The sequence below is a fragment of the Rhinichthys klamathensis genome, unplaced genomic scaffold (genome assembly GCF_029890125.1).
Source record: "Rhinichthys klamathensis goyatoka isolate OS25496 unplaced genomic scaffold, OSU_Roscu_1.1 h1tg000523l_1, whole genome shotgun sequence".
NCBI lineage: Eukaryota > Metazoa > Chordata > Actinopteri > Cypriniformes > Leuciscidae > Rhinichthys > Rhinichthys klamathensis.
Window position 1 is genome coordinate 3,412,679 of NW_026607002.1, and position 27,557 is coordinate 3,440,235.

Below are 27,557 nucleotides of genomic sequence, written 5' to 3' on the forward strand. Positions count from 1 at the left end.
GCATCCCAGATAGCTTAGAAAAACTTGATATTGCAACAGAAACGTTTTACTCTCTTTTCCAGTACTTTAGACTTTTAAGATAATAGATATAGAATAGAAAATAAAGTGTTAGTATTAATGGATCAAGTGTTGCCGAAAAAGATGCGTCTTCAGCCATTTCTTGAAAATGGACACAGACTCAGCCGCTCTGGTTGAGTTGGGCAGATCATTCCCTCAGCATGGCACAGACCAGGAAAAGTTCCGAAAAAGAGATTTAGTGCCTCTTTTAGATGGCACCACAAGACGGCGTTCACCACAAGACAGTTTCTGATTGGGACGTAAGTCTGAAGTAATGAGTTTAGGTAAAAGGGAGCAGAGCCAGTGGTTGTTCTGTAGGCAAAAGTCAGTGACTTAAATTTGATGCGAGCAGCAACTGGCAACCAGTGCAATTAATTTTGTGAGGAGAGGAGTGACGTGTGCTCTCTTCGGCTCGTTAAAGACCACTCTAGCTGCAGAATTTTGATATGCAGAGGTTTGATAGTGCAAGCTGGAAGACCTGCCAGGAGAGCATTATAATAGTCCTGTCTGTATGGAACAAGTGCTTGGACAAGGAGTTGGGCAGGGACAAGGACTAGCAATGTGGTCTGTAAAGTTCAATTGATCATCAATCACAACTCCAAGGTTCCTGGTTGACCTTGATGTAGTTATGGATGACAAACCCAGCTGAATGGAGAAGTTTTGGTGTAGTGTTGGTTTAGCCAGGACCACAAGCAACTCTGTCTTCCTAAAGTTTAGTTGAAGGTGGTGGTCCTTCATCCAGCCAGAAATGTCTGTCAGGCAGGCTGAGATGCGAGCAGAATTAGAACCTTCCTCACGTAATAACCTAGAATACTGTCTAACACTTGATGGCTGCTCTGTCAAGTCTTCGTCGTCGGTTAGGAACCTTGGTGTGCTCTTTGATAGCAATCTTTCATTTGAAAGTCACATGAATAGTATCTGTATAACCGCATTTTTCCATCTTAAAAATATATCTAACTTACGTCATATGCTCCAGAGATGCTCACAAGTCTCCGAGCTAGAGTCCAAGTCAAGTCTCAAGTCTCTGAGCTAGAGTCCAAGTCAAGTCTCAAGTCTCTGAGCTAGAGTCCAAGTCAAGTCTCAAGTCTCTGAGCTAGAGTCCAAGTCAAGTCTCAAGTCTCTTGTGGTTATAAGTGTTGCATCACGTACAGCGACCCATCCAGGTTGCTTAGAACACTGCATAGCTTTATATAAGGGATTCAAAGCATATAATATGTTAGGTTACACTTTATTTCGATAGTCCACTTTAGACATTCTACTAACCATGTACATTTTCAACTACATGTCAACTAACTCTCATTAGAGTATTAGTAGACTGTAGTAGACTGTCAGGTTATGATGTGGGTTCGGAGAACAAGTTGACTTGTAGTTGCCAAGTTACTTATAGTCAGTAGAATATCTGTTGGGGAACCAACAAAATAAGTTATTATAATATATAATTAGCAGATATTAAGCAGACAGCCTACTAATACTCTAATGAGAGTTAGTTGACATGCAGCTGCAAAGTTACTTATAGTTAGTAGAATGTATAAAGTGGACTATCAAAATAAAGTGGTACCATATGTTATTATGACTCCTTTATCTATTAGCATACAGTATCAGCTTTGATTTTGGTATATAATCAGTGTAAAAAGGCTATTGCAACATGACAAAAACACCAAGAATGCTTTACTTTTAGTTAATTTCGTTATTTTGCCTTGTAGCTTGAACATACCAAGACATAAGACCAAATATAGAAAATGATATAACTCGCAACACTAAAATTGACACACTCCTATTTAGTGCAAAACATCAGTGTAGCTAAATGCAAATAAACTATTGCATCCAAATGAAATTTTTAACACTACAGTGCACTTCCAAAACATTAAAATGCTCAAAATCTTTAGTGTAAATGTGAAGCAACTGACCAACTTATGGCATGTAACTTGTTAAGAACAAAATGTTTAGAAATAAAAAAATCCAAAGGGTGAGATCAGACTGGTTAACCTTCTCTTCTCTCAACACACTAGGTATGGGCCACAAAACATTTCTGGCTTCTTCTGGCTGCACTGCCTATGCAATTAATCATAGCTTATATACTGTAAGTCAACACATCCCAGACTCTCAAACCAGTGTAACGTTATAACTAAATGAAACAGTAACGTTACATGATCAACAATAAACCTGTTTGTAGACAACGGGCAGCCAGCGGCACGTAAATGATTACCGTTACGTTAATCGACCACCACAAGTTTGGCAATTAAACAAACGCTCATTCATATTTCATAAGGAAGACAGTCGGAGTTAACCTCTCGTAACGTTAGGTAGCTAAAGCAATAAGCAAGCTAACGGTAGATGGTCAATGCTGAGCTAAACATGTTTACTCACCTATCAGGGTGCGTTTTCAGATGCCTGATAAAATTAGATGTGGTTGAGCCAGAATCTTTTATCGTGATACTGCATATTTTGCATTGAGCGCTTCTTTTGAGCGCGTCTTGTTTGAAGTTTTTGAACCCAAAGCTAACGATGAATGGCACAGCAGTGGCCGGTGCAGTCGAACTTTTTGTTTGTTATCCTCTCATGTGCGGTCGCGCGCGCGCTGCCAGCAATAGGCCACGTGGTTACGTAGGCAGGTTATAGGTAACGGAGGGAGGGGGATAACAGCGAGCTCATCAGACGTTTCCTAAAAATAAACATTGTTCACGAGTCCCGCAGCTCGAGTCCGAGTCGAGTCTGAAGTCTTTCGGGGACGAGTCTCAAGTCGAGTCTGAAGTCACTGTGTGTGGGACTTAAGTCGCACTCGAGTCCGAGTCTCAAACTCGAGTCCCCATCTCTGATATGCTCTCATTGACAAATGCGTTGAAAAAATTAGCTAATGCGTTCATGACATCAAGGCTAGATTATTGCATTGCTTTTATGGGTGGTTGCCCTGCACGCATAATAAACAAACTACAGCTGGTCCAAAACGCAGCAGCTCGAGTTCTTACCAGAACCAGGAAGTATGACCATATTAGCCCAGTTCTGTCAACACTGCATTGGCTCCCTATTAAACATATATATATATATATATATATATATATATATATATATAGAAATGAACTAAATTATGAACTTTTTACAACAAAAATGAAACATCACTAAACTTACTTAAGCTGGACTGAGACGCTATTTTCTTACAAACAAACTCAAAACAAACTTTGTTGCATTTTTTTCCCCCCGCTTATCTCTGTAAAGCTGCTTTAAAACAATCTGTATTGTAAAAAGCGCTGTATAAATAAATGTGACTTGACTTTAATGTAATTTCTTGTTCTGGTCCATGTTTTGTAGTCCTTTGTAGTTCTTGTTGTTGATTAGTTCTGTGAGTATTTCCAGGGGGGTATTGTTTGCCTGTTACCACTTGTGTATTTAAACCCCAGTGTTCCTTGTGTTGGGTTCTCTGTTTTTTGTATTGATTAGTTTGTTTATTCTGTTAATAAAATTTACTGCGTTTTTGATCCAGTTCTCTTTACATTCTGTATAATGAGTAAAATATTTCTGCATTACAGCAATAAGAATTTGAGAGAGAACTAAGCTTAACTGACATGAAAAAAAGCCTTTTAAAAAAGTATAATTTCTAGATTATCTAATGTTTGCTTTTAATAAATCGGTTTAGTACGTCAGATTAAGTTGTAAAAAAAATGTTTTGAGTGCATCTGTCAGCTCAAATTCATTCCCTCCACTGTCTGTACTATATTAAATAAAAGAGGCAAAAATCCCAAAATAATATAAATGTAACAATAGACCCTGTTTTTGTTGTTTTCTTTCAGGAGATACTCAAAGCTTCACTGGAACGCTTACAGGAGGAACTGAAAATATCTGTGAATCGTGAACAGAAACTGTGTAAAACTGCTGAAGATATTAAGGTTTGAAATAAACAATGTGATTAATGCAATTTTGGAAGTGTAGATACTGATATAGATCTAGTTTGGTCAGTATTGTTGTCTCTAATTTCAGTTTCACGCTCAAGGCACAGAGAAGCAGATTAAAGATGAGTTTGAGGAACTTCACCAGTTTCTACATGATGAAGAAGCGGCCAGAATAACAGCGCTGAGAGAGGAAGAGGAGAAGAGGAGTCAGATGATGAAGGAGAAGATTGAAGATATGAGCAAACAGATTTCATCTCTCACAATCACAATCAGAGACATCGAGGAGCAGATGAAGGCTGAAGATATTTCATTCCTGCAGGTGTCAATTAAATTTCATTATTCTCCAATTATATGAATGTCAATTTCAGAGATTTAAGCCAAACTCAGTTTTGCTGAATAATTTACAATTCTTTATTTTTCTTTACAGAACATTGAGGTCACATTGCAAAGGTTTGTGTTTGTTTGTCTCTCATGTGCTTCTGAACTCAAATCATCACTCTTAGAAGAAAAGGTTCTATATGGAATATTGAAGGGTTCCGTCAGACGCTTCATATATAGAACATTGTAGAGCTTCCTATCATTAGTTTAAATTAACCCATTCATTCATTCTTTCAAGTAATTACATTTTATGAATTTAACTACTTGTAAATGTAGCAAATCAGCTCTATGAAATATTAATAATCAATAATAACTTGTTATAATTGATTATGAATATTTTTATCAGTTAATATAATTAACTTAATGTTGTAAATTAATATTACAATCAATTAACCTGGTTGTCCCGTGAACAGTGTTAATTGTTTATTAATTCTAAGAAAAATTTACATTTCCGGAGTATGGGAAATGTCTTTCTTACTTTACAGTACTACTAAGAGCAAGTAGTCAAGAACTATGATTAGTGACTCCAGATATGAGCTTGAGACACGGACAACTTTACGTGTGACATGAACAAGATTTTATTAACTAGACTAAACACTTAAGGCCTGTTCACACCGGGACGAATTTCGCGCGTGATATTCGCCGACGTTTAACGCCTCGTGACTAAACAAAGGACGCCAATGTGAGTGTGCACACCAACGCAAAAAACGCCACGCTTAAAAGCGTAATTTTTTTTTAAACGCCTCGAGTTCGTTTTTTTAGTTTGACGCGCCGCGTCAAAAACTATCCGACCAATGAGATTGGCGCTTTTGCTCACGTGTCTGGAGCTTCTGAAGTTACAGTAAAACACAACTTGGGGGCGCTCAAACACAAAACGGTCTTGCCGAGCACACATACGTAACGGCGAAGAAGATATACGCCAAGTAGCGTCTACACCATAGACAGGTCTACACGGCCGGGAAGAAGAAATAAGACGAGGAAGATGCAAGGCAAGATGAATGTAGAGCTGCTGGTCTCGTTGGTGTCGGAACATAAAGAACTATATGACAAACGCGACAGCGACTACAAAAATCTTGATAAAAGAGAACTGTTATGGAGTGGGAGTGGTATTGCAGAGCAAATGGGCGCCATCTAATGTCAGGGAATGAATTGGCATGTTCACTCGGCGCATCGTCAGCGAAAATTGCTTGGGTGTGAACACAAAAAACGCGTTGAAAACCGCTGGCGAATAACGCGCGCCGATATTCGTCCCGGTGTGTACGAGCCTTTAAACTACTCTAACATACACATACATACATGCATACAGTTTACCAAGGGAAAGAGAGCTGACGCAGAATATAGGAAAGCATTGTTTGAAATTCAGCAGATCAACAGCCTGAGCAAACCATCAGTTTTTGGAGTTTATAGAGACCAAACATGCCACACATATGATTTTGGTTAACCATAGTGTGCAAAGTCTGAAACATTAACCCATTAGAGTTTACAAGAAAACATAGGTCTAACAACATAAAGGAAAATCATGAGATGGAAAAATTAGATGTATGTTTATGCATTTCTCAAGTGGATATATATAGAATATTTAGGATTAAAAGGATTAATTTCTCCTTCTCAGTGAGAATTAAGTGAGAGTCAGGAAATTCCTCTGGGGTCGTAAAACTCATCAGTCTCAATGTGTCCTGTAACAGGACACCGGGGTTCTGCCAGTGTGTTAGCTTCATTTGGGATGTTAGTTTTTGGGGGAAGTTTCATAGACCTTTGTTGGGAGAGTGAGTTTGCTGTGTTATTCATTAAATATAATGAATAATTTGTGTGTCTGATTGGTCCAGACACTACATAAACTTTATCAGCAAAAATTGAAATGACCAAATTAACATGAGAGTAAAAAATTTAAGACATTTCTCCTTAGAAACTTTTTGGCATAAAGGGTTCTTAAAATTGAGTCAAGAACCCTTGAGTTCTATATCCCTTTTTCGATGAGCAGCATCTCTGACTCTTGAATGTTGTTTCAGAGGCCAATATCTTCCAGATCCAGACCCCAGTCCAAGTGTGACGGTCACTTTCACAGATCACCTGACCAACCTGAAGCTCAGTGTCTTACAGAAGATGCAGGACAATGTTGGTAAAAGTGAGAATGTCAGAACGCAACCATGATTTCTGTGGTTATTTGGCTTAATATATGTATGAGTGTGTATCTGTTCTCTCTCTTCTGCTTCAGACTTCAACATCGAACGCAAGCAAGGAAAAGAAAAAGAAATTAGACCAGCATTTGATTCCAGTTGGAGGAAGCAAGAAAAAGAAAAAGAAATTAGACCAGCATTTGATTCCAGGTGGAGAAAGCAAGAAAAAGAAATTAGACCAGCATTTGATTCCAGTTGGAGGAAGCAAGAAAAAGAAAAAGAAATTAGACCAGCATTTGATTCCAGTTGGAGGAAGCAAGAAAAAGAAAAAGAAATTAGACCAGCATTTGATTCCAGGTGGAGGAAGCAATAAAAAGAAAAAGAAATTAGACCAGCATTTGATTCCAGTTGGAGGAAGCAAGAAAAAGAAAAAGAAATTAGACCAGCATTTGATTCCAGTTGGAGGAAGCAAGAAAAAGAAAAAGAAATTAGACCAGCATTTGATTCCAGTTGGAGGAAGCAAGAAAAAGAAAAAGAAATTAGACCAGCATTTGATTCCAGGTGGAGGAAGCAATAAAAAGAAAAAGAAATTAGACCAGCATTTGATTCCAGTTGGAGGAAGCAAGAAAAAGAAAAAGAAATTAGACCAGCATTTGATTCCAGGTGGAGAAAGCAAGAAAAAGAAATTAGACCAGCATTTGATTCCAGTTGGAGGAAGCAAGAAAAAGAAAAAGAAATTAGACCAGCATTTGATTCCAGTTGGAGGAAGCAAGAAAAAGAAAAAGAAATTAGACCAGCATTTGATTCCAGGTGGAGGAAGCAATAAAAAGAAAAAGAAATTAGACCAGCATTTGATTCCAGGTGGGGGAAGCAAGAAAAATAAATTAGACTAGAATTTGATTCCAGGTGGAGGAAGCAATACAAAGAAATTAGACCAGAATTTGATTCCAGGTGGAGGAAGCAATAAAAAGAAATTAGACCAGCATTTTGATTTTGGGTGGGGGAAGCAAGAAAAAGAAATTAGACCAGCACTTGATGTAATGTTAACATAATTAAATCAATGTTGCAATCTGATGTACAAATGATGAAACAACATTAACATTTCAACTACACTTCAATTTCACATCAAATTCCTGGCCAAGATAATTCTTACAAAAGTAAAAGAGGCACAAAAGGACAAAAAACACCACAACCTTTAAAATTGAGCAAATGTAAAAACATAAGAAAAATGTAAACTTGTGTTTCATATTTGAAATGTTACTATGAGTTTTAAATGATGTGGTTTGCTTTAGCATAAATATATTTATGTATTTATATTTTCAATTTAGTTTAAAGTTTTCATTTTATAAATTATCATTATCTGTAACAATAATCAAGTTCATATGTAATTTGTGTATTTTGTATTATTTAAAACATTGTTCTCTGTAACTTACAAAACAATAATCAAACAGGCTATTTTATTATTGTTAATTATGAATTTGGATTTAGGGTTCTGTCATAAATTGATATTTGTAATTTGGCTTTCATCCATCATATTTTATGTTAACAATAAAGAAACAACAAACAAGTACATTTTGTTTGTATTTTTTTATGTATTTGATTCACATGCAGACCTTTTCATACCTTTAATTTGCATTTTAATCTAATGATTCTATAATGCTATATTTGTTCATGAAATATAGTTTGTTCATTGTTCCTATGTATTTATTCTTTTTTTAATTAATTCAATTGTAAAAGATATTCCTAATATTCTTAAGATAGATAAATATCTCAATAGTAAACTTATAGACTAGATGTGTATTCTGATTTAAATATATTTTAATATTTTCTGTATTATGATAAACACATTTTCACTGACATACCTGATCTAATGTTCATGAACTATAGACACAATCATTTCATTGATTCTAACAGTAAAGTCATCATCCCTCTATTATCATACCTTGTACTGATCATCACTGAGTTTTAATGCGCATTAAAAAAAAATCTGCTCTCTACATCTAAATGTGTCAAACATAAGTTGTCATTCACTCTCGACAAGCCCCGCCCACTGAGTCCAGTAGAACTGACTGACATGTAAACTGGCCAACCATCGATAAGTCACATTCGATCCAGCCAATGAGATTAGATGTTTTGGATTTTAATTTTCTCGATTTCACTTGACTAGATCAATTCATTTGAAATTTGAGATGGACATTATCTTCAAGAAAAAAAAAAAAAACCTCAGCGATCACATCAATGACAAGATGTAGCTGCTACAGGAATCTGTCTGTAACTTACTGTATAACTTATTGTTTGTATTGTAATTTATCTTCAATACCAATCTCGCCATCTGTCAAATTAGGATATTTGTTATTGAACTGCCCTGTATTTGTTAAGCAACAATTATATATTTTTTAATCATTATATATAATTTATTGATGTGTCTGATAGTTAGCATAGAGCAAATAAGAAATCTGTCACAGACTATTTCATAATGAAAATAGTTTCAAACAAAGCCATGTAGCACATCTCTGCAAGTGTCACAAACGAGACTCCCGTGATTCCTTCTGCTCGCCACCAGAGGGATCCCTCTCCCGAATATTAAACCTCTTTGAACTACATTTCCCTCTCACATACCTGGCACTGATTACCCTTGCACCTGACTTTCATCAGTGGACTATTTAAGCTGCTCTCAGACTCTACCTCATTGCGAAGTTTTGTTTTGCCCTGGTGACCATCTTCCCGTTTCTTCCTGTGTTTTTGTCTTCCCATGGATTAATCTTGGACTGTTTATCCTCTTCGTGATTCTTTGCTGGTTGCCCTGGACTGTTTTCTATATTGGACTGATTTATGTAAATTTTGCTGCCTGCCCTGACCTTACGCCTGTTTTCAGATTACGAGTTGCTTTGTCTCTACTGTTGTGTTTGCTGGTGATTGACCCTGATTGTATGACCAATATTTTTCCCCCGAATTTTTCCCCCATCACAACCCGAATCCGAAACTATGAGGAACTACATCGAGGAGGAACTTTCAAAAGGGTTTATCAGAGCATCTAAGTCACCTGCAGCCTCTGGCTGCTTCTTCGTTAAAAAAAGGACGGCAGTCTACGCCCTTGTATCGACTACCGCGGTCTCAACGACATCACCATCAAGTTTCGATACTGGCGCTAGAACAACTTCGCAATGCCAAATACTTTTCCAAACTAGACCTCTGCAACGCCTATAATCTCATTCGCATCAGGGAGGGTGATGAGTGGTAAACAGCTTTTTCTACCAGCACTGGGCAATATGAATATTTGGTTATGCCCTTCGGGCTTGCCAACAGTCCTTCCGTATTTCAATCCTTAATCAATGACGTCTTTCGGGACATGCTTGACTGTATGGTAATCGTTTACATCGATGATATTCTCATCTATTTCAACACCTGTGAGGAGCACGTGCAACACGTAGGGACAGTATTACAATACAGTATTATGATGTAAGGGCTACATCATCAGTCAGGAGGAAGTCGCTATGGACAAGAAGAAAGTCAAAGCTGTTCTAGACTGGCCACAACCGGCAACCTTATAAAAAAAAAAATACGGACATTGGAGTCATCCTCTCACAAATAGCATGGTTCCCCACCCAGGCTTTATACTGCCCTCCTGACAGAACTTTTGTACCTCAGGATCTCTGTAAGAATGTGTTACAGCAAGTTCATTCCTCACTCAGCTCCGGTCATCCTGGAATTTCTGCCACTTTTCACCTTTTTCAGAACAGCTTCTGGTGGCCAACCATGCGGACAGATGCAATTAAATTTATTCACAAATGCATCACCTGTAACACAAGCAAACATCCCAGACAATTACCATCCGGCTTACTGCATCCATTGCCAGTTCCTCACCGACCATGGTCCCATCTTGCCATAGACTTTATTACCGATCTTCCAAAATCCAATGGTAATAGCACAATACTCACTGTAATAGATTGCTTCTCCAAGGCCTGTCGTTTAATTCCACTTCCCAAGCTGCCCACAGCATGAGAGTTCACGATGAAGAAAAACTGTTCACATGCACTCAGTGTGGAAAAAGTGCTCTCAAAGATCTCATGCACTTTCACTCTGGAGTGAGATCATTCAGCTGTGATCAGTGTGATAAATTATTTGTTTTGGCATCAAGCTTAAAAGCACCTTAAAACTCATACTGGTGTGTAAAGCCTCACTTTTGTTCTTTTTGTGGAAAGTGTTTTTCACAACTGGAACATTTAAAAGTGTATGAGAGTATTCATACTGGTGTGAGACCTCATGTGTGCTCTGACTGTGAGAAGACCTTCACTTCATCCAGTGTCTTAAAACAGCACCAGAGAATTCATCCTGGAGAGAAACCGTACACATAAGAAAAAACGTTTCCTGAAGTTGTCTAATGAGCTGTCACGGTATAGAGAGAAGTAGACAGGTGAGTAGTTCAAAAACAGAGTTTTATTTGAACAGAGGCATGGAGTGGAACAGCAGAGATGACTGGTGAGTGTATATATTGAAGAATCTGAACTGGATAATGAACTTAGCTGGGTGGTAATCTTGATCTCTTGTTAGTAGATGATGACTGTGGATACAGCAGGTAGATGACTGAAGACGGATGACAGGAAGCAGATGATCGGAGATGAAGCACTGATGAGGAAGTAGCAACAGATAAGTGATTGGTTAGAGTCTGTGAGATCACGTAAGGATGAAACCAGACAAGGAAGTGAAGGGGAAGTGTCTCTTTATAGTGTGAGTAGGTGATGATGTGCAGGTTCGGTGAATCACAATTACGGGGAGAGTGAACGAGGGGGTGGAGCGTGCTGATCTGGTGACTCTGTGACAGTACCCCCTCCTCAAAGGGAGGCTCCTGATGACTAGACCTCTGGGAGCTGGTCGATCTGGGTGTTCTGAGTGGTATTGTGTGAGGAGTGTAGGATCGAGGATATCATAACGTATTACCAAGTCTATGAGGTATTCCAGCCTGGGACCCATGTCGTCACAAGTCTAGGATAGCTCAAACCCTGTAGATGGGCTCCTCTTTGGCGATGTTGGGAGGAGGAGGTACTAGGTTTGAGGAGTGATGCGTGGAAGGATGGTGAAATTCTGTAATGCGATGGTAGGTTTAACCCAAAGGTGACTTTGTTGAGCTGCCTCTGCATGGTGAATGGACCCATGTACCGGGGACTCGGCTTACGGCAGGGCAGCCGGAGATGGATGTCCCGCGTCGAGAGCCATATCTTCTGGCCCGATTGGTACAGAGGGGTAGGTGTTCTACGGTTGTCCGCTTGTCTCTTGTGTCTCTGCACTGCCTGTTGGAGATGCACATGAGCTGAGTCCCATACCCTCTCGCTCTGCTCGAACCAGTGGTTGAGAGCTGGAACCTCCGAGGGCTCACCCGACCAGGGGAACAGAGGAGGCTGGTATTCTAGGATACATTGGAACCAGAGGTGTAGTGGTAAAAAAAGAGGTGGGTAAACTATAAATTCTGGTGGACCACGACGTGGTCACCCGGTAAGGTGGGCCACTGCCTACCTGATGACATTGCTAACATTGCTCGACATTAAGCCTTTTCACTTGTCTGAGTAAAAAAATTGCTCGTCCGGATTTTTTTTTTTTGGTGTGTGTGTTAATTTATTCTGAAACAATATTCTCATTTATTCTGATTATTCTCATCAGTGTTCAATCAGCTTTGATATTTAAATCGGCATATTGTAATATCTGCACCTTTAAAGGGCATCCCCTCCCCCTATATTATTAGCCTAAATGTATGCTTCATCTTTCATTTTAAATTCATAAATTTGGTCAATAAATTCAATTATTTAGAATAATAAGACACTATAGAGCTGTTACCCTAGGGGCTGATCAAATTAAATAATTTACACTGAAAAATTACAATTGTGTAAAATAATGTTTATGAAATTGATTTAAATTTACATATAAGAAACATTGGAAAGAATGATACTACTTTTAAACATAACACTAAACCGCCAGTAGGTGGCGGCAGGCGACCGTCTTAATGAGTGAGTCATTGATTCATTCATTCAAACAAACAAACGATTCGTTCAAACGGCTGATTCATTCAAGAATGAGACAGATGTTTATGAATGGGTCATTGAATCTTTGACTCAATCGATTCGTTCAAAATGCTGAATCATTCAGTAATGAAAACAGGTTGAGTGTTCCTGTGAGATGCGCTGTGGTTCTGCTGTGATTTTTGTTTGGAACTATTTTCACTGCTGAAACAGAACAAAAACAGCCAATATTGCATCTAAAATGTAAGTGACTTAATTTTAACTGTTTATTGAACTGTTGTAGGAAATGTCACATTTTCAATCGTGATGGTGTTCAGGAAAAATAATTGAGGTTGCTTAACATATGTTAAAAATATAAAAACTCCACTTTTAGATTTTTTATAGACAGTATGTTGTTAACTGGTTAACTGAGTGTGTGTGTGTGCGCTAATTTGTTTAGATTTCTCCTCGAGAGGCTGCCCGAGCGTCAACAGCGCAACCTTACCGTCCGTCAGTAAAAGTCAACAACACTGACAGTAATGCAGCGCAATATTAAAGAGTTTGTCTTAGTTTTAACAACCTATGAAACTAATAATGAACAATATGAAACTAAAACGACATAAGCTTAATTTAAAATGTCTTCGGAACTACGGGCTATTTAGAGGTGGATAAACGCTATTTAGAGGCGGATAAACGCACTTTGGAGGTGGGTAAACGCTATTTCCGAATATTGGGAGGTGCGCAAACGGCGTTTACGTGCGTTTAGCCTCCACTACATCCCTGATTGGAACATGGTGAGCCCTGTGGTGGATTGACGTAGGGAGTTCTGAGCATATTCAGCCCATGGGAGGAATTGGCTCCACCTGGTTCTGATGATGTGGATTCAATCTTTTAGCTTCTCGCAGGTATTCGAGATTACGGTGGTCAGTGATAACCTCAAACTTGTGATGTGCTCCCTCCAGCCAATGCCTCCACTCTTCTAGTGCTAGCTTGATGGCGAGCAACTCTCGATTTCCAATGTAGGAAAGTTCTGTTCCGCGGGGAAAGATTCTTCGAATATAAGGCACATGGATGGAGTCTAAGAGGATCACCCTGCCGCTGTGAGAGGACCGCTCCGACCCCGGTAGATGAGGCATCAACCTCGACGATGAACTGAAGTTCAGGAGTAGGGGTGACCATGATCGGAGCGGTTTGAAAGGCCTGTTTGAGCTGTTGGAAGGCTTCAGATGCTGCTGAGGTCAAGGTCAGAGACTTGGGCCGGACTTTAAGAGCTGAGATCAGAGGACAACTGAGAAGGCTGTAGTTGTTGATGAATCAACTGTAGAAGTTGGCAAATCCGAGAAAGCGTTGAAGTTCCTTGATGGTAGTGGGTTGAGGCCAGTTCTGGATGGTATCCACTTTCCTCTGGTCCACCTGAATGCCTGGATGGTCGATGACGTACCCTAGGAAGTGGACTGAGATTGTGTGGAACTCGCATTTTTCAAGCTTGAAGTAGAGATGATGATGATGGCGTAGTTTTTCCAGGACCTGCGTCACGTGGAGGCGATGTTCGGCCAGGTTCCGGGAATAGATAAGGATTTTGTTTATATAGACCACGACGGATCGGTGAAGAAATTCCTGGAACACCTCATTCATATAGCCTTGGAATACTGAAGGTGAGTTGGACAGGTCATACGGCATGACCCAGTATTCGTAGTGACCTGAAGGGGTAATGAAGGCAGTCTTCATCTCATCTCCTCAGCGTATACGAATGAGGTTGTATGCGCTTCGCAGGTCCAGCTTGGAGAAAATGTGAGCTCCCCTTAGCTGTTCCAGGGCGGCTGGGACCAGAGGAAGTGGATAGCTGTATTTGACTGTGTGGGAATTGAGGTGACGGTAGTCTATGCTCAAGCCTCCGTCCTTTTTGGAGACAAAAAAGAAGCTTGACGCGGCAGGGGACATAGATGGACGAATGAATTGTTGTTGGAGTGCCACCTGGATATACTCCTCCATGGCCTTCTGCTCCGGGATGGACAGTGGATATACTCTGCCTTTGGGCAGAGAAGCCCCAGTTAGTAGGTTGATTGCACAGTCCCATTGCCGATGTGGTGGAAGTTAGGTTGCCAACCGCTTACTGAAGACATCCTGGAACGCCCGGTATTCTGGAGGGATCCACCTATGGACTTTCAAGGAAGTGAAGGAGGTGGAGTTGATGGAGAGTGATGGTTGATCAGGAGTTGTAGATGAGTGAGAACGAGATTTTAATGGTTTCTGGACTGAAGAGAGACCGGATTGGAAGCCGGCATCACTCCATTGCAGGATTTTACCACTGTCCCAGTTGATGCGAGGTTGGTGTTGTGACATCCACAGGCGTCCCAGGATGAGATCAGCGGTGGATCCTTCCAGCACCATAAACATGATTGATTTCTTCGGGATGCAGGCATCCGATGCGGAGCGTCAGAGTGGGAGAGAAGTGTCGGATTTGACCACGACCCAGCGGTTTTCCGTGGATGGTGTGGATACTTAAATCTTAAAGAGCAGCATTTCCTGTGGACGTTCAGTTTTTGGAGAAGTTGGCTGGAGATGAAGTTCCCTGCGGAACCTGAGTCGATGAGGGCTTGCGCTGAGACACAAATGCGGGGGGTTAGGACATGCACAGTATTACGAGATAGAGAATTAATTTGAGGTGGAAGTTGAATAGTACTCACCGCCGGGCGTGGTGGTCAAGCTGGACAGGCTGTGATAATGTGACTTTCTCTCCCGCAGTACAAGCACAGTTGGTTGAGGATTCTTCGCATGAGTTAGGTAATAGGAGTCCACTTGCATGGGTTCAGATGTTGGAAGGGCTCGGCAACATCAGGACAAAATTATAGTAGTTAATGTCTTGTACACTACACCCTCTGGTTTCTGCTGTATTTACATGTTGATGTTTGTTGCTGAACATTTTACATTTTTTATGAAGTAAATTGTGTTATTTGCCTGTGCTAAACTCACCATCATGATGCTAGAGTTTTCTTGATGTCTTTTTGTATTTTTCCGCTTATTGCTCGTATTTTTAACGTATACACATAACAGAGGTAGACAACTAATTCAGCTTTTAAAACCTACTGTTTGACCTTTTTTTTTTTTTAAATGGAAAGACTATCTTAAGTAACAGCATTTCTTCTACAGACCTTTAATAAAATGTATTTTAAGCAGTATGAATGCTTTTAGTGAACATTTATATCGTAAAACACAACAAAAAAACTTGAGCAGAGAAATAAAATGCTCTGACCTGGCACGATTCCTGTATGGGATGATCCTAATCACGTGAATTTACTGAACTCTGAACAGTTCAAAGGTGTCCAGTAAAAAAGGCAATATAGATCTTGGGGAAAAACACCTGTTAATCTGCAGACAGTTATAGTTCACACAGAACCTGTAGCTCTGTTGACAACAATGAACAATGAAAACTTTAGTGATTTTTATTTCTGATGATTATTAATGCACATTTTAGAGAGTTCTGGCTGTGGATGTGAAGCTTTTTTATTTAAACCAGATAATTACTTAAATGAAAGTGAAACTTTGAAGACTGGCTTTGAAGTTAGTTTTAAGTGACTTGAAATGGCGTCTAGATCTTTTGCTGAGGAGGATTTATCTTGTCCGGTGTGCTGTGACATTTTTATAAACCCTGTTCTTCTGTCGTGTAGCCACAGTTTTTGTTCAAGCTGTATTCAGAGGGTTTGGGAAAATAAAACACTTAAAGAATGTCCGGTTTGCCGAACAACATCTTCAAATGATCGTCCTCCGGTAAATTTGGCTTTGAAGAACTTGTGTGAGAGTTTTCCACAGGAGAGAAGACAGAAATCTGGATCTGAAGGTGAAACGGTCTGCAACGATCACAACGAGAAGCTCAAACTCTTCTGTCTGGATGATCAACAGCCCGTGTGTGTGGTGTGTCGAGACTCCAGAAAACACACCAACCACAGATTCTGTCCTCTAGATGAAGCTGTCGCAGATAAAAAGGTCAGATAAATGATGTTTAAAACATTTGATTAGATCAAAAATCAATAATTATTGACAGACAATTTCACTTTGACAAACTAATACTGAAAAAAATACTCGTGTGGGTTTATTTACACAGGAACAAATCAGACTTTTTTTTATCTGTTAGTTGGTAACACTTTACAATACGGGTGCACTAATAAGCATTAATTCATGCTTAACTAATGCACAGATAATACTGAATTAATGTGTAACCAATTATTATCTAAGCTATTCATTAATGATTACCACATTAGGAACTAATTAACAGTCTGTATGGTTAATGTATTAGTTCATACATGCATTGTTATTAATTAAATATGTAATTGTGGATTAATTCCCTAATAACTCATTTTTTTAACTAAAAGTGTTAATTAATGTGTTAATTACCAGAATGGGCCAAAGCCTTGTATTTCAACTTCCAGATAATACAGGTACACTAATATACATTAATATATGATTAATTACTTCATTGTTAGTGCAAATTCATGTGTAAATTACTACAATTACTAAATGACTAGTTAATAATGATGTGCCTCAACTAGTAAAGTCATAACATAATGATACCTTTGCAAATCATTAGCTAATGATTAATCAAAGCAGACATTAACACATTAATTTACACTATTAGTTAATAAAATATGTTATTAAGGAATTAATACACAATGACACATTGAATTAATAGCAATTCATGTATTACTTAATCTATTAATCATATAGACTCTTTATTAGTTGCTGATGCAGTAATAATTAATTAATGGTTTAGTTCTTCATGAGTTATACCATTAACTCATGATTATCTGTGCATTAGTTAAACATGAATTAATGCATATTAGTGCACCCGTATTGTAAAGTGTTACCCTGTTAGTTCCCATGTAATCAATAATTGTATCCCTTAAAACTCATCTTTGAAAAAAAAAAAAGTTTTATTCATGCCTTTAAATAGCTTGAATGTAGAGAGATAGTTGCTTTCGTTACTTAAGTACCGCAGACTTGAGATAGTTCCAGGAAGTGCTAGTTAGAGATAGAGAGAGACAGAAGTGATGGTGGGTAATTTGTAGTCAATAAATGCATTGATTAACCATATTTAAACAATACACCGACATGTGAATGTATTATGTGTAGTTACAGCAATGTTGTTTTTAAAAGATAAAAATCTGCTAATATTTTAGGATTAGTGTGGTCAACCAGCATTGCCTGCCTTGTTTACATATTTCAGGCTAATGTTACCTTGGTTAAAGACCGTGTTGTGGTTGTTTTCAAGTATTTTAATGTTCTTAAACTTGTATGTTAGTTAAGGGCAACCACGTCATGTTCACTAGTTTAACAAGGACAAGAGACCTGCCACTGCAGATAGGAGATCCATTGCAATGCAAACAAGTGAAATGTAAAATTGAATTAAGTAGCTACATTTTTACGATATTACGATATAATACATAATATATTCAATTCTAAAACAAAACATGATTATACACACATGATCATATGTAGCCTTTAAATGTTATTCACAGTGGTGGGATATTAGGGCCTTCTCTGCTGGCCATGTCAAAATAAAAATAATTCATAATTAAATTAAATGAATGTGCGTCTAAATCAGATTACTGTCTATTTCAGTATGTTACAATTACATTTCAAGAAAGAATATGGTTATTTTTTGCGAGGCTGAGCCTCATTTTCCATATGTCATCTAAACACAGCTCTGTTGACCAACACTAGTAGTGTAGCCTTCTGTTGAAGCTGTCATTTTCCATTTGATCATAACTTTGACTAACGTGTGTTATCAGCCAATCAAATTTTGATGCTTAGTGACACACTAGCAGCAGCACACAAACATGCCAAATATTAAAAATAAAAGGATTACAATGTAAAAGATTAATATTGTGTACATAATGATATGGGGGGATCCTGTAGATGGTCTGTTTGCGAGCAGATCTGTTTGTGCTCTGGAGACACCATGGCACTTTTAAAGAAAATAGGGACAACCCTTTTAGACCATGCACCGCGCGCTGACCATTTTTCACGTCGTTAAACTAGCAAAAGTGGATTCGGACACATCCTAATTGCATGAGCCCTGTGCTTTAGACCATACGCTTAGATCGTTAAAATAGGGCCCTTACACTATATTATCTAATGTTTGCTTTTAATATTTCAATTTAGTGCATCATCAGATTAAGATGTTATAATGTTTTGAGTTATGGTGCAATAAAATAAATTCAACAATAGACACTTTTTTGTTGTTTTCTTTCAGGAGATACTCAAAGCTTTACTGGAAGACTTACAGAAGGAACTGAGGACATCTGTGAATCATGAACAGAATCTGTGTGAAACTGCTGAAGATATTAAGGTTAGAAATAATCAATGTGATTAATGCAATTCTGGAAGTGTAGATACTGATGTAGATCTAGTTTGGTCAATATTGTTGTCTCTAATTTCAGTTTCACGCTCAATGCAAAGAGACTCAGATTATAGATGAGTTGGAGGAACTTCACCAGTTTCTACATGATGAAGAAGTGGCCAGAATAACAGCGTTGAGAGAGGAAGAGGAGAAGATGAGTCAGAGGATGAAGGAGAAGATTGAAGAGACGAGCAAACATATTTCATCTCTCACAATCACAATCAGAGACATCGAGGAGCAGATGAAGGCTGAAGATGCTTCATTCCTGCAGGTGTCAATTCATCTTCATTATTCTCCAGTTATATGCAATTTGGATAATGTGGCTATATGTGTCCTTATGTGTTTGCAATGTGGGTGTGTAAATGTATTGTAATGTACAATGTAAAGCGAGCTTGAGCTATGGAAAGGCACTATATAAATAAAACTACTTCATCTTCTATATGAATGTCAATTTCAGAGATTTATGCTAGATTCAGTTTTGCTGAATAATTTACATTTCTTTATTTTTCCTTTACAGAACTTTAAGGCCACATTGCAAAGGTTTGTGTTTGTTTCTCTCTGTGTTTCAAAACTCAAATCATCACTCTTAGAAGAAAAGGTTCTATATGGAATATTAAAGGGTTCCGTCAGACGCTTCATATATAGATCCTTTTAGAGGTTCCCATCATATTATGGATTTAGTTTGAATAAACCCATTCATTCATTCATTCATTCATTCATTCAACAACTTGTAATCTTTTTCACTAAAAATTTAAATAACCAATTAAATATAAAAGTAAAAAATTAAAGATATGTTTCCTTAGAAACTTTGTGGCATAAAGGGTTCTTAAAATTTAGTGTCGAACCCCTGATTTCTACATAGAACCACATTGAACCTTCAGCATCTCTGACTCTTGGATGTTGTTTCAGAGCCCAATATCTTCCAGATCCAGACCCCAGTCCAAGTGTGCCGATCACTTTCACAGATCACCTGACCAACCTGAAGCTCAGTGTCTTACAGAAGATGCAGGACAATGTTGGTAAAAGTGAGTATGCCAGAACGCAACCATGATTTCTGTGGTTATTTGTCTTAATATATGTATGAGTGTGTATCTGTTCTCTCTCTTCAGCTTCAGACAACATCGCAAGCAAACCAGGAAAAGAAAATGAAATTAGACCATCGACTCATTTCTTGGGGGCAAAGCAAGGAAATGAAATTAGACCAGTTACTCATTTCTTGGGGGCAAAGCAAGGAAATGAAATTAGACCAGTAACTCATTTCTTGGGGGCAAAGCAAGGAAATGAAATTAGACCAGTAACTCACATCTGGGGGGCAAAGCAAGAAAATGAAATTAGACCAGTTACTCATTTCTTGGGGGCAAAGCAAGAAAATGAAATTAGACCAGTAACTCACATCTGGGGGGCAAAGCAAGAAAATGAAATTAGACCAGTTACTCATTTCTTGGGGGCAAAGCAAGGAAATGAAATTAGACCAGTTACTCATTTCTTGGGGGCAAAGCAAGAAAATGAAATTAGACCAGTAACTCACATCTGGGGGGCAAAGCAAGAAAATGAAATTAGACCAGTTACTCATTTCTTGGGGGCAAAGCAAGGAAATGAAATTAGACCAGTTACTAATTTCTTGGGGGCAAAGCAAGAAAATGAAATTAGACCAGTAACTCATTTCTTGGGGGCAAAGCAAGGAAATGAAATTAGACCAGTAACTCATTTCTTGGGGGCAAAGCAAGGAAATGAAATTAGACCAGTAACTCATTTCTTGGGGGCAAAGCAAGGAAATGAAATTAGACCAGTTACTCATGTCTTGGGGGCAAAGCAAGGAAATGAAATTAGACCAGTGACTCATTTCTTGGGAGCAAAGCGAGAAAATGAAATTAGACCAGTTACTCATTTCTTGGGGGCAATGCAAGAAAATGAAATTAGACCAGTTACTCATTTCTTGGGGGCAAAGCAAGGAAATGAAATTAGACCAGTTACTCATTTCTTGGGGGCAAAGCAAGGAAATGAAATTAGACCAGTGACTCATTTCTTGGGGGCAATGCAAGAAAATGAAATTAGACCAGTTACTCATTTCTTGGGGGCAAAGCGAGAAAATGAAATTAGACCACCAGTTACTCATTTCTTGGGGGCAATGCAAGAAAATGAAATTAGACCAGTTACTCATTTCTTGGGGGCAAAGCGAGAAAATGAAATTAGACCAGTTACTCATTTCTTGGGGGCAATGCAAGAAAATGAAATTAGACCAGTTACTCATTTCTTGGGGTCAAAGCAAGGAAATGAAATTAGACCAGTTACTCATTTCTTGGGGGCAATGCAAGAAAATGAAATTAGACCAGTTACTCATTTCTTGGGGGCAAAGCAAGAAAATGAAGTTAGACCAGTAACTCATTTCTTGGGGGCAAACCAAGGAAATTAAATTAGACCAGTAACTCATTTCTTGGGGGGCAAAGCAAGTAAATGAATTTAGACCAGTAACTTATTTCTTTGGGGCAAAGCAAGGAAATAAAATTAGACCAGTAACTCACATCTGGGGGGCAAAGCGAGAAAATGAAATTAGACCAGTAACTCATTTCTTTCTGGGCAAAGCAAGGAAATGAAGTTAGACCAGTAACTCATTTCTTGGGGGGCAAAGCAAGAAAATCAAATTAGACCAGTAACTCACATCTGGGGGGCAAAGCAAGAAAATGAAATTAGACCAGTTACTCATTTCTTGGGGGCAAAGCAAGGAAATGAAATTAGACCAGTTACTCATTTCTTGGGGGCAAAGCAAGAAAATGAAGTTAGACCAGTAACTTATTTCTTTGGGGCAAAGCAAGAAAATGAAATTAGACCAGTTACTCATTTCTTGGGGGCAAAGCAAGAAAATGAAGTTAGACCAGTAACTATATTTCTTTGGGGCAAAGCAAGGAAATAAAATTAGACCAGTAACTCACATCTGGGGGGCAAAGCGAGAAAATGAAATTAAACCAGTAACTCACATCTGGGGGGCAAAGCGAGAAAATGAAATTAGACCAGTTACTCATTTCTTGGGGGCAAAGCAAGAAAATGAAGTTAGACCAGTAACTCATTTCTTGGGGGCAAAGCAAGGAAATGAAATTAGACCAGTAACTCATTTCTTGGGGGCAAAGCAAGGAAATGAAATTAGACCAGTTACTCATTTCTTGGGGGCAAAGCGAGAAAATGAAATTAGACCATTTACTCATTTCTTGGGGGCAAAGCAAGGAAATTAAATTAGACCAGTTACTCATTTCTTGGGGGCAAAGCAAGGAAATTAAATTAGACCAGTTACTCATTTCTTGGGGGCAAAGCAAGAAAATGAAATTAGACCAGTAACTCACATCTGGGGGGCAAAGCAAGAAAATGAAATTAGACCAGTTACTCATTTCTTGGGGGCAAAGCAAGGAAATGAAATTAGACCAGTTACTAATTTCTTGGGGGCAAAGCAAGAAAATGAAATTAGACCAGTTACTCATTTCTTGGGGGCAATGCAAGAAAATGAAATTAGACCAGTTACTCATTTCTTGGGGGCAAAGCAAGGAAATGAAATTAGACCAGTTACTCATTTCTTGGGGGCAAAGCAAGAAAATGAAATTAGACCAGTTACTCATTTCTTGGGGGCAAAGCGAGAAAATGAAATTAGACCAGTTACTCATTTCTTGGGGGCAAAGCAAGAAAATGAAGTTAGACCAGTAACTCATTTCTTGGGGGCAAAGCAAGGAAATTAAATTAGACCAGTAACTCACATCTGGGGGGCAAAGCGAGAAAATGAAATTAGACCAGTAACTCATTTCTTTCTGGGCAAAGCAAGGAAATGAAATTAGACCAGTAACTCATTTCTTGGGGGGCAAAGCAAGACAATGAAATTAGACCAGTAACTCACATCTGGGGGGCAAAGCAAGAAAATGAAATTAGACCAGTTACTCATTTCTTGGGGGCAAAGCAAGGAAATGAAATTAGACCAGTTACTCATTTCTTGGGGGCAAAGTAAGAAAATGAAGTTAGACCAGTAACTTATTTTTTTGGGGCAAAGCAAGAAAATGAAATTAGACCAGTTACTCATTTCTTGGGGGCAAAGCAAGGAAATGAAATTAGACCAGTTACTCATTTCTTGGGGGCAAAGCAAGAAAATGAAGTTAGACCAGTAACTCACATCTGGGGGGCAAAGCGAGAAAATGAAATTAGACCAGTAACTCACATCTGGGGGGCAAAGCGAGAAAATGAAATTAGACCAGTTACTCATTTCTTGGGGGCAAAGCAAGACAATGAAGTTAGACCAGTAACTCATTTCTTGGGGGCAAAGCAAGGAAATGAAATTAGACCAGTAACTCATTTCTTGGGGGCAAAGCACGAAAATGAAATTAGACCAGTAACTCACATCTGGGGGGCAAAGCGAGAAAATGAAATTAGACCAGTTACTCATTTCTTGGGAGCAAAGCAAGAAAATGAAGTTAGACCAGTAACTCATTTCTTGGGGGCAAAGCAAGAAAATGAAGTTAGACCAGTAACTCATTTCTTGGGGGCAAAGCAAGAAAATGAAATTAGACCAGTAACTCACATCTGGGGGGCAAAGCAAGAAAATGAAGTTAGACCAGTAACTCATTTCTTGGGGGCAAAGCAAGAAAATGAAGTTAGACCAGTAACTCATTTCTTGGGGGCAAAGCAAGGAAATGAAATTAGACCAGTAACTCACATCTGTGGGGCAAAGCGAGAAAATGAAATTAGACCAGTTACTCATTTCTTGGGGGCAAAGCAAGAAAATGAAGTTAGACCAGTAACTCATTTCTTGGGGGCAAAGCAAGAAAATGAAGTTAGACCAGTAACTCATTTCTTTGGGGCAAAGCAAGGAAATGAAATTAGACCAGTAATTTATTTCTTGGGGGCAAAGCAAGAAAATGAAATTAGACCAGTAACTCACATCAGGGGGGCAAAGCAAGAAAATGAAATTAGACCAGTAACTCACATCTGGGGGGCAAAGCAAGAAAATGAAATTAGACCCGTAACTCATTTCTTGGGGGCAAAGCAAGAAAATGAAGTTAGACCAGTAACTTATTTCTTTGGGGCAAAGCAAGGAAATAAAATTAGACCAGTAACTCACATCTGTGGGGCAAAGCGAGAAAATGAAATTAGACCAGTAACTCACATCTGGGGGGCAAAGCGAGAAAATGAAATTAGACCAGTTACTCATTTCTTGGGGGCAAAGCAAGAAAATGAAGTTAGACCAGTAACTCACATCTGGGGGGCAAAGCAAGAAAATGAAATTAGACCAGTAACTCATTTCTTGGGGGCAAAGCAAGGAAACTAAATTAGACCAGTAACTCATTTCTTGGGGGGCAAAGCAAGAAAATGAAATTAGACCAGTAACTCACATCTGGGGGGCAAAGCAAGAAAATTAAATTAGACCAGTTACTCATTTCTTGGGGGCAAAGCAAGAAAATGAAGTTAGACCAGTTACTCACATCTGGGGGGCAAAGCGAGAAAATGAAATTAGACCAGTTACTCATTTCTTGGGGGCAAAGCAAGAAAATGAAGTTAGACCAGTTACTCACATCTGGGGGGCAAAGCAAGAAAAAGAAGTTAGACCAGTTACTCACATCTGGGGGGCAAAGCAAGAAAAAGAAGTTAGACCATTATCTCATTTCTTTGGGGCAACGGCAAGAAAATGAAAATAAAATTCAGTAGATGGGGGCAAAGGAAGAAGAAGATTTCTTGTTAAAGGCAAAAAGGGCATTTCACCATAAGTATAACGGTAAATGAGGCTGCTCACATGATGTTGAACCAACATTACAGTGTTACATTTGTTAATGACATTCCAACTAATTTTTTTTTACGTTCATTTGTTCATTTGTTTTTTCACATTAATTTGTTCATCCATCTTCTGACAACTGGGTACTGGATCTCATAATTGTGAGAAGTCAGAGAAGCCCTTTACGGGCCTTTGTCCCCCAGAAATGAGCAACTGGTCTAATGTAATGTTAACATAAATCAATGCTGCAATCTGATGTACAAATGCTGAAACAACATTAACATTTCAACTACACTTCAGTTTCACATCATCAAATTCCTGACCTTTACAAAGTTTCTATGTAAAAAAAAAAAAATCTTTGATGAAAAAAGCTTGATGAAAACCATGTGCACTTTTCTTTTATTTCAATCCAATCAATAGAAATGATTACTTTCCAAAAAAGATGATTACAAAAGTTAAAGAGGCACAAAAATGACAAAAACCACAACTTTTAAATTGGAGCAAATGTAAAAACATAAGAACAATTTATTCTTGTGTTTCATAATTGAAATATTACTAGGAGTTTTAAATGAAGTTTTTGTGTAGTAATTTGAAGTAATTTGGGTGTTTTGTATTATTTACAACATTGTTCTCTGTAACTTTCTAAATATAGGCTTTTATAAGCCTATATTTAGGCTATAAAAGCCTAAATATATTATTGTTTTATTATTGTTAATTATGAAATTGGGGTTAGGGTATGTCATAAATTGATATTTGTAATTTGGCTTTTATCCATCTTATTATATGTTAACAATAAAGAAACAAACAAGTAAATATTTTGTTTGTATTTTTCATTTATTTCATCCACATTCTGACCTTTTCACCTTAATTTGCATTTTAATCTGTAATGATTCTATAATGCTATATTTGTTCATGCAATTTTCTATGTATTTATTCTTTTTTTATATAAATTAAATTGGAAAGATATTCTTAAACATCTCAATAGTAAACATATAGACTAGATGTGTATTCTGATTTAAATATATTTGCAGTGTGGCAATAAATTAAAATTTAAAAATAATTATAATAATACTAATTATAGGCTAATACCAACAGAGTTGTTTATGCAAGTAAATGGTGCTCTAATTATTTTATGGTTTTTGTACTGTTTATATTGCAGAAGATGTAATACAGGCTATATGTTTTGTTATGTAACTTTGTTATTGTAACTTTATATAATGAAAGTGTTTTTATAAAGCAAGACACCAGAGGTTGTTGGTTAACGATTTGTTAAGAAAGTGTTATGTTGAAGGACACTTGTAATAATCATTGTAACCATTTATTGAGAAAGTGCTTTATGAAGAAGACACTGCAATTGTTTTTGTAAAATGATTTATCGAGAAAGTGGTTTATAAAGTAAAACATACCGATTTGGTTTTGATTTACTTTTATTTTTGTTTTATATATTAGTACCGTTTAAGTAAACTAGTTAACCTGTATTTAATAAAATAGTACACTCACCTAAAGGATTATTAGGAACACCATACTAATACTGTGTTTGACCCCCTTTCGCCTTCAGAACTGCCTTAATTCTATGTGGCATTGATTCAACAAGGTGCTGAAAGCATTCTTTAGAAATGTTGGCCCATATTGATAGGATAGCATCTTGCAGTTGATGGAGATTTGTGGGATGCACATCCAGGGCACGAAGCTCCCGTTCCACCACATCCCAAAGATGCTCTATTGGGTTGAGATCTGGTGACTGTGGGGGCCATTTTAGTACAGTGAACTCATTGTCATGTTCAAGAAACCAATTTGAAATGATTCGAGCTTTGTGACATGGTGCATTATCCTGCTGGAAGTAGCCATCAGAGGATGGGTACATGGTGGCCATAAAGGGATGGGCATGGTCAGAAACAATGCTCAGGTAGGCCGTGGCATTTAAACGATGCCCAATTGGCACTAAGGGGCCTAAAGTGTGCCAAGAAAACATCCCCCACACCACCACCACCACCAGCCTGCACAGTGGTAACAAGGCATGATGGATCCATGTTCTCATTCTGTTTACGCCAAATTCTGACTCTACCATCTGAATGTCTCAACAGAAATCGAGACTCATCAGACCAGGCAACATTTTTCCAGTCTTCAACTGTCCAATTTTGGTGAGCTCTTGCAAATTGTAGCCTCTCTTTCCTATTTGTAGTGGAGATGAGTGGTACCCGGTGGGGTCTTCTGCTGTTGTAGCCCATCCGCCTCAAGGTTGTGCGTGTTGTGGCTTCACAAATGCTTTGCTGCATACCTCGGTTGTAACGAGTGGTTATTTCAGTCAAAGTTGCTCTTCTATCAGCTTGAATCAGTCGCCCCATTCTCCTCTGACCTCTAGCATCAACAAGGCATTTTCGCCGACAGGACTGCCGCATGCTGGATGTTTTTCCCTTTTCACACCATTCTTTGTAAACCCTAGAAATGGTTGTGCGTGAAAATCCCAGTAACTGAGCAGATTGTGAAATACTCAGACCGGCCCGTCTGGCACCAACAACCATGCCACGCTCAAAATGGCTTAAATCACCTTTCTTTCCCATTCTGACATTCAGTTTGGAGTTTAGGAGATTGTCTTAACCACGACCACACCCCTAAATGCATTGAAGCAACTGCCATTTGATTGGTTGATTAGATAATTGCATTAATGAGAAATTGATCAGGTGTTCCTAATAATCCTTTAGGTGAGTGTATATATATATATATATACAGTATACACTCACCGGCCACTTTATTAGGTACACCTGTCCAACTGCTCGTTAACACTTAATTTCTAAGCAGCCAATCACATGGCGGCAACTCAGTGCATTTAGGCATGTAGACATGGTCAAGACAATCTCCTGCAGTTCAAACCGAGCATCAGTATGGGGAAGAAAGGTGATTTGAGTGACTTTGAACGTGGCATGATTGTTGGTGCCAGAAGGGCTGGTCTGAGTATTTCAGAAACTGCTAATCTACTGGGATTTTCACGCACAA

At 38.4% G+C, this 27,557-nt stretch overlaps 2 protein-coding genes across 4 annotated transcripts in view; both read left to right on the forward strand.

The window, feature by feature from the left end:
* LOC130073073 (nuclear factor 7, brain-like) overlaps nucleotides 1–27,557 on the forward strand; it is a 56,906-nt gene that overhangs the window by 5,631 nt on the left and 23,718 nt on the right. The window contains exons 2-4 of one of the 3 annotated variants that reach the window (XM_056238500.1): nucleotides 3,843–3,938; nucleotides 18,864–19,094; nucleotides 19,341–19,505. In XM_056238500.1, the coding sequence (XP_056094475.1) occupies nucleotides 3,843–3,938; nucleotides 18,864–19,094; nucleotides 19,341–19,478 (465 nt within the window). In that variant the 3' untranslated portion in view covers nucleotides 19,479–19,505. Of the gene's footprint in view, nucleotides 1–3,842; nucleotides 3,939–4,029; nucleotides 4,261–4,368; nucleotides 4,511–18,863; nucleotides 19,095–19,340; nucleotides 19,506–27,557 lie in introns of those variants that run through there. The other 2 variants (XM_056238499.1, XM_056238502.1) reach the window with 2 other exon arrangements.
* On the forward strand, nucleotides 5,955–7,344 carry LOC130073082 (uncharacterized). Its single transcript, XM_056238513.1, has 2 exons — nucleotides 5,955–6,443; nucleotides 6,528–7,344. The coding sequence occupies exons 1-2, from the start codon at nucleotides 6,433–6,435 to the stop codon at nucleotides 7,327–7,329; spliced, it is 813 nt and encodes a 270-aa protein (XP_056094488.1). The 5' UTR covers nucleotides 5,955–6,432; the 3' UTR covers nucleotides 7,330–7,344.